Below are 12,255 nucleotides of genomic sequence, written 5' to 3'. Positions count from 1 at the left end.
TATGATATAAATTTGAGTTGGGATGGAAGCTTTCACCGGATTTGGTTGTGAGATAAATCGACATGTACGATGTTGGAAAATAAGTTCAACAACCATTCATTTGGAAAATATCTGAGATTTTGGTACTGCTAAAGGTGAAATTCAGTAACTCAGTCTGAGATTTAAGCCATGCAGAAAGGTTACAGTTTGTACTGTAAATTGTGTGGAGCTGGAAAAGGAGGAATCCACTCATAAGTCACATCGAAACTAAGTGACATCTTGATCTATGGACAGATCAATACATTGTAATCTCGTGAGATTTATCAAATGAGTTTATGTTAAAATGTCTTCTCATGAGTTCTTAGACAATCCCAGGTCAACTAGCTCAGAGAGTTGCCCCTAAACTTTCGGGAATATATCCTTTCATATCGTTGCTTCCAAAGGTTTAGAGTTTTTAAGGATGACAAGTTTCCAATAGAAGTTGGAATCGAGCCCCAAAACAAGTTGCCTTCGAGGTAAAGGTGTCATAAGTTTATTTGAACTCCTAAGGAGGCAGGCAATTCTGTTGCAAACTCATTGGAAGACAAATTTGGTGCCTGACGAATAGTTAATTTCACCTAATCCGTCTCTACAAAGTTATAAAATAAAAAAAGGTGACTGCCAGAAAACAAGAAGAGCAAAGAGTGAGCAATGTTAGGGTTGAATAAAAAGCATGGCAGCTATCCATTTGTACAAAGTTTTTTTTTTGGGTTGCAGGTGGCCGCTGAGAACATACAAGTGAAATTAATTGGACTTGGTGTCCAAATTCCAAGTCTTCAGCCCATTTTACAAGTTTGCAAACTCCAATCAGACTCAGGATGCAGGATGCTGGATTAGAGCTGATGCATTTTTTTTGAGTTGGGTTGCCATTTTCTTAAGTAATGATGGAATTTAAACACAAACATCCCACCACCACTAATGTATTAATTGTATTTTACGCGTTTACACTATGTCAGAATAAAACAGACTTCGTATTGTAGACCTAGACGTAACTAAGTCAAACTCCATGATACGAGTTTCAATGAAGCAAAAACCCATATCATCTCAACACGAGGCCAAGGAGTGCACACTAACGAGTCTATCTCTCTCATCATATGACTACCAGAACTAAAATGATAGTGTGTGCATGCCATACAACGTTTTATTCATCGGGTGCATGCCAAACACAACGTAGGAAAATTTTGTACTTACAAGGAAAGAAAAACAAAATGGAAAAGTGAAACAGCTTTGTCATTGATGGGAGGGGAACTGCAGAAGCAAAGCAGCTTTGTACACGAGATTAGCATGAAAAAACACCAAAAGGAATGCACAGCCAACATTAGTTACTCGATGACATGACAGATACCAATAAACTAGAAGAAAACAAATTAAAACAATAATAATAAAAGCCACCTTCGAAAAAAAAAAAAGGAGAAAATTCTAGTTATATATTTTATCTAAATTGCCGAGTTGGCTGACGTACACAGACCGAGTCATGAGGATGAAAGCTCCCCTTTAATAACCCCTGTACATCCACCTCTCGGTCCGTGACATCTGCTGACCAAAATGCCCCCACCCCAAAATCCAAAATCTCACAACTACCCTTGAAACCCCCAAGAACATCTCAGCCGTTGATCCTCAAAACAAAACCCATTATCATCGACATCGACGGCGAGAACACTGTGTCCTACAAAGCAAGGGCAGGTGGACTACGAAAAGGCCGTGAAACGACTCGGCCAGTGGGGCCCCGACCCCCACCCACCCTGACTTCCAGCGTTTTTTTTTTTTTTTTCTTTTCTATAATTTTTTTGGATAAATTATACAATTTTTGGAATAAAAATAAAAAGCTTGCTACTCGGAATCACTGTCGACGCTGTCCATTCCCTTGAGTCCCCTTCGCTTTTGCTGCATATGCAACCCAACCCAATCAGCACAAAGTGGACCAAAATATTATGTAACGTTTTGTATTTTATACAATTATTTCTTACATTGTATATATGTGAATAACAAAGAACAAATATTTAGACGTTACAAACAAATCAACGTTACAAACAAATCAACGTTTGATATTTAATTACAGTACATGCATTTGCTCAACAAATCAACAATGTTAATTATTAATTATTATTCTCCACTTAAAGCACCTAATCATTCCCTCCACAAAAAGTGAAGGACAAGTAATCACAATGTTTTGAGCATGTCGATTAAACAAAAAAGTGAATGACTAACATGGTTCATGTTCACTGGCATGTGACGTTACAACCACTAATGCGTTATCATGTTTAAATTTTTCATCACGTAACAACGCAATATTGAACCGAAACATTGCGATAACGGTAAAACAGCCTAATTTTTCCTTTTTAATAATAAAAAAAAAATAAAAATAAAAAAGTGACCTCAAATTTAGTGGGTAAATTGGGAAGGTTATGCCATTAGGGTAAGTAAAAGTAAATTTCATCAAACACAAAAGACAGAGGATTACAGCCAGGAAAAAGCAGAGCAGAGCAAGCATGTTACCTTCTTCACACATTTCTTCTCCCTGACCTCATATCGATTCCTTGTTAAGTCAGACAGCCACATCCCTGGAAAACAATACTGCCAACAACAACCAAAAAATATTTTAATTAAATTAATTTAAGTTTTTGTTGGAACTGGATCCTCTCTTCGGGCCATTTAACATTGATCCAACAACTGCAATTATTATAATTTTTGAAAAGATCATTTGTTTGGAACTGTTAGATCAAATTTCAACAGCCTGGATAAGCTGCTGAGGACGATCCCATCCTAAACTCAGGAGAGGATCCAGTTCCGTTTTTGTTTTCAATTAAACCCAAATTAAAATTAAAATTGAAGAACAATGATTTGGACTTTAATATACCTGCAGAGTTCTGTCAACATTTTTGGCCCTTTTTTTGGGCCTCTGAGGGAGCTTTGTGCCTTTCATTGCAAGGAAATCATCTTCCTTCTCCTTCCTCGACAGAGCAATATAAATTCTCGGCCACTCCACCACTTCGTAGTTCACCTTCTCCGCTGCAGCCGCGGAAGCCGTTGCAGCTGCGGCGGAAGAATTATCCGCCCCTGCCCCGACGGCCAACTGATCCGATTGCAACAAACTAGAATCAGCATGATTCCCACGATCAGCTTGAGCTCCATTTGGCTTGTTGTCATCTTTGGCCGCTGCTGATGACCTGCCTGAGCAAGCTGGCACCTTTCTCTCATTTTTCTCCGGCGGAGGAGATCGTTTCCCCGCAGTGGATCTGGAAGCAGCTCGGCCGTTGCTGCCACCAGCAGGGTTTCTCGATGGTGACCCATTAACGGTAGCAGATCGATCCACCAAATTCCTGGTCATGGCAAAAGAGAAGAGGAGATCGTAATAAATGTGTGAGTTGGGGAGGTTTAGATGGATGAAAAAGGTGGGGACTTTTGGGAGTGGGAGAGATTAGGTGGAGGGTTTTTTCTACACTTTCTCAGAGCAGATCGGAGGGACAGACAGCAGAAAAGGACAGGGTTTAATACCCAATTAAATGAAGAAAAAGCATGATTAACCTTCTATTATATACTAATTTACTAGATAAATACTCTCACAATCTCCAAGAAAATCTGAAAAATATACTGCAAATTCCAATGAGGTAAAAAAGGTAAAATGGGAGGGAGGATTTTCAAGGAAGGTGATGAGATTTTGGGGGTTTTGAAGATCAGGACAAAAGGGTATGAGGGGGAATTTAATGAACAATCTTATAAATCCACTCCACAAAAAAAGTAAAAAACAAGGCAAAAAGCTAGAGGGAGCCAAACAGAGCACTAATCCATTTGTTCTCTTTCTCTTTTGATACCCACTCGATGAGAGAGAGTCTCCGATTAATGAAATTTGAGGGTAGTCCAGGGGTAAAAGGGTCAAATAAAAGAAAAAAAAAGTGGTCTTTCAAGTTGGATTGAACAGGATAAGCTGAACAAGAACATCGGTTTGTTTGTTGTACCAAAAGGGACCCAAATGGTTTGTAAATTTTAGATCTTGAACCAAAGGACTAAACAGTATCTGAAAAAACAGAATCTCAGGCTGCAAACCCTAAATGGGAAAACCCCCATGATAAAATCATAGCATATATTAGGAAAAAATGGTGGCCCAAAAAGTAAAACCAATTTGATTGGAGGACCGGACTTTAAATATTTTCACAACAGAGACAATGCAAGATCTACCGAGTGATCCGGAGCAGTGGAAATTATACTAAAAAAGAGGTAAATATTATCAATCCATAGGGAGAAAAAAGGAAAGACAGAAAAACAAAATAATGAAAGGCGTTGGAAGGTAGGTAAAGGGTACCTGCTAGGAAGCGACCCGGAGCCTTCCTTTCTCAGTCTGCTGCCATTGGAAAACGACGACGTAGCGGAGGAAGAAGACGGAAGGGGCGGCGGAGGAGGAGGCGGCGACATGGACTTGTCTCTCCTCTGCAGCTTCGAAGCTTGCCTCGCTTGAGCCGACGAAGAGGACTCATCGGTGACAGCTCGGATCTCGGTCCTGGAGACTCTCGACCTCTTTCTCTGGCCCCACTGCAGCAGCACATCGCCGGCGCCGCGGATTGGACTGGGAGTCCGGCTGGGACTCTTGTCCTGCCGCTGCTGGGTCTGATGGTGGATTTCACCGTTTGGGGAAGTGGGTCGGGCTCCGAATTGGGATTGGGTCGGGTCTTGAGGCGTGGGTTGGGATCGGAATCTGAAGGGTTTGGTGGGTTCTAGAGATGTGACTGTACTGTTTGTTGTCACGGTGTCTGCAATCCCATCGTCTTTGGATATGGCTCTCATGGTTGGTTTCTTGCCATTGCTCAGAGGAACGCAATCTGGGCTCACTCTCTGGTACCTGGAAAAAAACAAAATTCAAGAACAACCCATTAGAGAAATCCAAATGCAAATTCGTTTCTGCAGCTGATTTCATAAAATCGAAGAACAAATCGACGTCAATGTGTACGAATTGAGAAGGAAACAAATAAAACGAACTCAGAATTTCTGCTTCCGAGATCAAATTTCTGGGTTGGATTAGGTGTTTTACTGAAGAGATGACAAAACTCAAGATCTTAGCTGAAATTTTTGGAAACAATTTTGCAATCTGATTGAAAACGGAGAATCGGAATTGGTCAACAGAAGCTGGGTTGTAGTGAGATTGGTTTGAATGTTGGTGAGTGATTCAAAATCGAAACCAGTTTTCAAATACCATTTTTCTGCAGCTGACAACAGAGAGCTGAATCTGAAGAATCGGAGCTCTGTTATCTGCGGAAGCTGAAGCATTTCTGCTTCAGCAACGGAATCCGATTGGACCCAGAAACTGATTCACAGACCCAAGTGGAAAAATCAGAGAGAGAAGAAGATCTCTCATCCAGTAGACGAACGATTGTTCAGAAAATTGAAAGAAAATAAAGTTACGGAAACAGGAAGAAATGATGAAATCCGATCCCAAGAACCAACCAGCCAACAAAACCAATCGATGGCTCGGACTAATTCGTTGAGAATCGCACACCAATCAAGCAAAACAAAAACCAAGAAACATGAAAAGGGAGGAGCAGCAGGCAGACCTCATCATCGTCCGCTGAAGAACTCGACCTCTCGGATTAACAACTCACAGCATTAACACCTGTTTCTGGATACAACCCAAATGAAGAATCGAGTCAAATTGTTATCAGAAATCAATGGTTTGTTTCCGAGGATTTGTTCATCAACAATGGCACGAAAATCCAAGGGGAAGCTAGAGAAAGAGGGAGAGAGAAGAGGGGGAGGAGGAAGAGGGAGGTCTAAAGCCTGGAGAGACAACCACAGAGAGAGATGGAGAGAGAGAGGAGGGGAGAGAGAGAGAGAGAGAGAGAGGGAGAGAGAGAGATGGGGGATGCAGAGAAGAAGACAGCCAGAGGCAGAAGCCAAGTAGGCGATAACATAAATTTATATAACGAGTGAAATATGGCTGCTGCTGTAGGCTAACTAGAAGACGCACTTTGCACTTGTACCGGTAGTCACTACCTGCAACAGGGAATGGTTCGGGGCAAGTTCTACTCGGTTTGGGTTTCTCTGTTCTCATACAGCCCACTATACAAACATTTGAGGATTGGGCCTAATCTCTATCTATATGTGAACCACTTAGGTAAGATTGTTTGGGCACACGCTGCTCTGGGTCTCTGACCAACTATCGAGTGGTGACCTAATTGAATTGTACTGGGTGAGGTTCTAACATTGAAACACGAAGAATTGCTTTTTTTTTTTCACAAGGCAATAGTCTAATTCTAAACTATTGTGATCCCTCGAGCAACGTATCAAAATCAAGTGTAGGGGGCGAGTACGTTGTTTTGGCCAACTAGCAACTTGCTTGGCCGACGTTTGAAATTTTCTTTTGATAAAATAACGATGTTCGTTAAAACTTTGATAGTAAATCAAAGACGTGTGCAACAACGAATCTCAATTGAACTGTAAAAGAAGCAATCTCCATAAGCCAACGTTTGGAAATTGTGGATTTTGACTTAAGTTAACAAATAATTTCGTATTTTGACATAGATTGATGGATATTTCATTTTTTAAAACATGTCAATACAAACAATTTTTCCCCTCAGTTAAGGTCAATACTTCATTTTCTTTAAGTAAAAGTGTTTGAATTAATTCTGAAACTTAAAAATATTTTTTGACCTCAAACAAAATAAGCCTCAAAACACAATGTTGTGAGCTCGACCAAAGGAAATACAAAATGTTGTGACACTTGCTCATTTGTTGGGTATGTTAATAAGGGTTAGTAGGGTGAGTCAAAGTACTCACCCTCACATTATAAATACAGCATCAAACCAAGCACAATCATGCAATTTAGTTTCAATACAAATATAACAAACAATATACAATATTTAAAAATATAAATATTTCTAAAAAAAAAACCGAATGTTAACTCAAATATCCACAACTTTTGGGTTGTTAAAGCATGATGAGAAAGGCCTTCTTGTTGAGAATGAATTCCACATTGACGGAGGAAAGACTTTGTATTGGCTTATAAAGAGTTTGGCTATTCCCTATATTGCCAATTAGTTTTATAGTGGAACCTCAACTTTTTTCACAGTATCATAGCAGGTTGTCCTATATGTAAAACCAAACGGTCACACGCACTCCACATCATCTCATTATGTTCCACTTCACATCACCCCCCATTGTGTTCCACTCCACATCAACCCCCATTGTGTTCCACTCCACATCACCTCGTTGTGTTCCATGTAGTAGGCTTGAATTTTGACACACGTGATGAGCCATATTGAGAAAGGAGTTGGGCTACTTCCCATATTATCAATTTATTTTATGATGGAAACTGAACTTTCTTCACTATCTTCAGTATGCTAATGTTTTTGACAAAGAAAAAAAAAGTGATTTTCTGATTTAAAGGAGATGTCAAAATCTTATGACACGCCTGACCCTAATATTCTCCAAATATCACGGTAGACACATGCTGACCAACTCTCGAAGGTGACGAAGCCATATTAGGATGCATGAGAACTAAAAACGAATAACCGACATAAATAAAAATTGTAAATTTAATTATAATGAAGATGCAATTGTGGAACGTGTTCAGAGCATACAACTAATCCGAGACACTAAAAAGGAATAATATAAAATTGAATGAACAAAAGGGATGGGTCCTACACCGAGAGGACTCGAAGATGCTGATGCAGGAGTGCCTTGACGCTGAAATTGTACGCCTTGATTCTAAGTCCTGAGGGGGTGCAAAACAAAACATGAGTGGACCAAGTTTATATGTAAGTAATACTAAAACAGTTATTCAACAACGTACTATCCCCCAAAGTTTATTAAAATTCAATAGCATAGTATGTAATAGGTTTTCCGAAAACCCTATCATGCCATAAAACTTCATAAAACATATATTATATATAGTGTGCTTAGTAGTGGTATCAAAATTGCCAGAAGGCAATATCATTCACTCGTAGGCCTTACATCACCCGACCGAAGCCATATAATGATATCATTCGCCCGTAGGCAGTATCATTCTCCCATATGTAGATCATATGAGTAACCACTAAATAAGCACATAAAAACATAACATAATATTTCTAAAATATATGTATATCTCATCAGAGCTCAATAGCTCAAACATCATATCATAAATCATGTTCAAAGTATATAATTATAAATCATATATACTTCAAAGAACGTAATGTCGATAAAGCATGATATTTCATAAAGCGTAAATCTAGTTTACTCATAAATGTTTCATAAAACGTAGCCATTAAATTATGCTTTTCATGTATGCATTTCTAATAGTAAAATATGCATTTTGGAAGGGGTCTACTCACCTTATTCTGTCGTCGAAGAGCCGTGCAAAATAAAGAAGACGGAAACGCCACTAACAAACGCACCTAAGCACATAAAGGGACCAATTAATAAAACTATACTAAAACGGTTGAATTTCGGGAAACAGAAGTCATAAACAAATTCAGGACGTTGAAAAACATAAAGGGGGACCTCGGGTACCCCCACTCGCCGCCGCACACTCCCTCACGTGCAGTCACGGGGCGGCTGCTCGGACAGCCACGCGTTGATTTGGGTCGCCAGAAATTTGGCAGGAAAAGTCGCTGATGCCTCTATGGATGGCGACGGAGCACAGTACCTCTGGTGGAGGTGCGTGTGCTCCACACGCCGACCAAGATAGCGTTCACGAGCACCCACACGCAGGTCCACGCACGGACCCACACGCTGGCCAAGGTTCTAGGTTCTAGGTTGGGCCAAGGGTTTTGGGCCGCAAGGTTGGGCCTGGGCAACTAGGTTTGGGCTTGGTAGCCCTGCCTAAAGGTTTAGGCCAATATTGATTTGGGCTAAGTGAATTAGGCTTGGTTACATAGGCCCAAGGTTTGAGCCGGATTAGGGGATTGAGCTGGGCTCTGCGGGTCAGGTTTGACCCATTTCCAGGTCGGGTTGTCCATTTCGAGGAAGAATGAAGCCAAAGCCTTTCCAGCTTTGTTCAACCCCAAAACCCACCTAAAACCTATCATGCAATATATCAAAATGAAGCCTAAGGAACAAGGAAGATGTACCGATGAAAAGTCGAAAGGTGGCCGAAGTTGGCCAGAAAAAGGCTTGGAAGTCACGGCATTCTCGCCGGAATCTGTGTTTCAAAACATTCTTCGTTCCTATGTGATTCCGTGGTTCACAAGGCAAACTTAGGTTACAAACTAAACTACAATGATGAAAGGTAAGGATCTAAGGTATCCTGAAGCTTACCCCGCGTCGGGAAAAATAGAGAACTCGCCAGGAGTTCGTTGGGGAGAACCCAAAATAGTGAACTCCGCCACTGCCGGAGCTCCATAGTTTAGGCCTAGGGACAAGACTGCGAGGTTTAGATGTTGGTGGTGTTGCCGTCGTCGTTGTTGTTACTTGTGTGTCGTGCATGTAAGGTGGGAGAGAGAAAGTGTGTGAGCTGTGAAGGGAAAGAGAGATCTGAGAGCTTTTAGGAGGGGAGGTGACATGGGGCAGGCAAGGAAAAAAAGAGGCCACGTGACCAAAAAGATAGTGGGCCCCACCGGCTCACCATTTAAGACCCGAAAACAACATCCCAAAATATCTTTTATGCGTGAAAAGACTAAATTGCCCTCGTTCCAAAATCCGTAAATAAATTCGAGATGGGTTGTTACATCTTACATGGATTGACATTCTCTACTTTACCGTCAAATTTGAAGGTAATTCCAATGGAATAGGATCCCATCCGGATCCATTTTGTGGGGATCCTAGCATCTTAGCTATTCATCATGTATTGTGTGGCCATAAATCATTTGACTTTTTTTTTTTATTTAAAACTGAACACAAATAGTATCTAACGAAAAGTAGCTGCACGATATACGTTGAACGGCTAGGATGTGGAGATCTCTAGGATCCTCACAAAGTGGATCCGGAGAGGATCCTCTTCCAATTCCAATTTTTTTTAATGATGTGCCCACATATTTCTTTAATTGTCTTCACTTAATAATTATTTTATTATTGAATTCTGACTCATGATTTTATAAATAATCAAAACGCATATAAGTTCGACATCCTAATTGGAATATGATGAGACTTTATAAAATTTTACTTTGCTACATCAGTTATAAAAGTAAAATTTGATATTTTAATTTGACATCTCCATTGAACTAGATGCTCTAAAGAATTCTCGTCGGCAGGCAGCCATGTTTAACTCTTCATGAAATAAACCATGCAATGGGATCGTGATCTCATCTTTTGTTCTTGAGATCATGAGCTAAGTCACTCGTAACATCATAGTTCGGTCATGGGCTGACATTCCCGTGCATGCTACACATTAATCAAAGCTCAAACCAACTGGACATGTTTTACTCATGGGCTCATGTTTCCAAGTCTTCCAAATAACCTTCAGAAAACAAACCTATTGAGACGCGGAGGATCTTAAAAACGCAGCATCATGGTGCAGAATTTTTAAGCAACTTTACTTCCTAAAGATGTAAATTTAAACCAGCATTTTTTTTCATTTGGTTTCTATTTGCAGTTTTCCTTTAAAATGTACTGTAAACATGAATTTTTTTTTTGTAGTAAATGAAACAAGAATACGTGTACAAAGTAAATGTATTATATTAATGAGTTTAGGGTTACAATCACTTTACAAACTTGATCATCTAATTCGATCTTCGAAATGTAAGGTGTGTAGTGCTACAGATCCAAGAGTTGCGATGACTTAATCTCGAACGAACGATTGCCACAATGATTTGGCTTGTGGCGATGGTAGAACTAGCATGTGTAGGGGTTTGATGAAGAATGTAGAGGGTTCTCCGAGTCTTCTCGAGTGTTTGAGAGTTTGGGGGGTTTGAATGTTTGAGAGCTTTAAAGTTTCAAAGCTTCAACATCTAGAGACTCTCAAAGCCTTTACTACGGATGGATTTGGCCTTGATTGTGGGCTTGATTAATTGACGAAAGAACTAAGATTCGATTTGTGGGTCAGTTCGTGATATGACTCCATCAATTAACATTTGATTTAATTAAATTAAAATCAAATAATTCCTTTCCGTCAAGTGTTGACACATGTCCTTCTTGATGACTCGTTCGATTTTGATGAGTCGCATCCACGTGTATGATTTGTGAGACACACGGCACATGCCACGTATGCCCTAACATATCGAAACTTTAATATGTTGGTGAACATTTACTTCACTGAAATTTCGATGTCTATGGGTACAAGATAAGAAAGAATGCCATCAAAATTTCCATGTCATCTAACAAGATTATGGGTAGTAACCTGTCCAGTGAACTGCAGAACGTGAAATTGGTCCATCTACCGGAAGAGCGGTGATCTCTTTGGTACCTTCCCTTCAAGCTTCAACCTTTTGTATGCTTCTCTAAGGTGGCATGCATGGCCTGATAGGCCCAGACTCCTTCCTTGTTGAATAAGAAGAGTATCCAAGATAACTCTAATGATCCCAAGAAGAAGAAAATAGAGCACACTCTTAAAGAAAGCTCACAAAACAAACTAATTAGCAAAGCTTTTCTTATTTAGCTCTAGGCTTTGTTTCTCCTTGGATGATATACAATGCTTGAGGACTTGGGTATTTATAGCAAACCAAATGAAAGCTACACCACACACTTACTTCACCTACAACATCCACCTACTTCACCTACAACCTCCACTTACTTCACCAACCTCACACACTTACTTCACCTACAACATCCACCTACTTCACCTACAATTGACATTGATTCTCAACACTCCCCCTCAATGTCAGCTCTCATTCTTTGCACTGTGCTGAGCAGACAACGAAAATTTTCGAGCTTGCCTGAACTTAAACTTTTTGTGAACAAGTCCGCAACTTGATCATTCGTCTTGACCTGTCTCATCTCAATCTCTTCTTGTAGAACCTTTTCTCTGATAAAGTGGTAGTGCACTTCCACATGTTTAGTTCTTGCATGAAAGACTGGATTTTCCGCCAAGCGAATTGCCGATTGGTTATCACAGTACAATGGTACTGGATAATCTACTGGTTGATGTAGATCACTCATCAACTGTACCAGCCATGCATTCTCTTGAGCTGCCATTGCTGCTGCTCTATACTCTGCTTCTGTGGTTGACAAAGATACCGTTGGCTGTCTCTTGCTACACCAAGAGATGGTTCCAGAACCAAGCTTAAACACATACCCAGTTGTTGATCTCCTGGTGTCATGATCTCCCGCATAGTCAGCATCACAGTAACCAACTAACTTGCAGTCTTCACCTTTCTTGTACAAAAGACCATAGTC

General features: G+C 40.3%; 1 protein-coding gene across 1 annotated transcript; it reads right to left on the bottom strand.

Annotated features, from left to right (window-relative positions):
* Positions 1–1,229: 1,229 nt before the first annotated feature.
* On the bottom strand, positions 1,230–5,854 carry LOC103953279 (mediator of RNA polymerase II transcription subunit 1-like). The gene is made up of 5 exons (XM_009365014.3): positions 5,562–5,854; positions 4,319–4,852; positions 2,876–3,338; positions 2,515–2,592; positions 1,230–1,902 (listed from the first exon to the last, which is right to left on the bottom strand). Exons 1-5 carry the CDS (start codon positions 5,567–5,569, stop codon positions 1,849–1,851), a joined length of 1,137 nt encoding a protein of 378 aa, XP_009363289.2. The 5' UTR covers positions 5,570–5,854; the 3' UTR covers positions 1,230–1,848.
* Positions 5,855–12,255: the final 6,401 nt, after the last annotated feature.

This window comes from the organism of the source record quoted next, unplaced genomic scaffold (assembly GCF_019419815.1).
Source record: "Pyrus x bretschneideri cultivar Hongxiangsu unplaced genomic scaffold, Pyrus_bretschneideri_v1 Contig50, whole genome shotgun sequence".
NCBI lineage: Eukaryota > Viridiplantae > Streptophyta > Magnoliopsida > Rosales > Rosaceae > Pyrus > Pyrus x bretschneideri.
The sequence above is the reverse complement of the archived record's forward strand: the minus strand, read 5'-3'. Positions and strand labels throughout refer to the sequence as shown.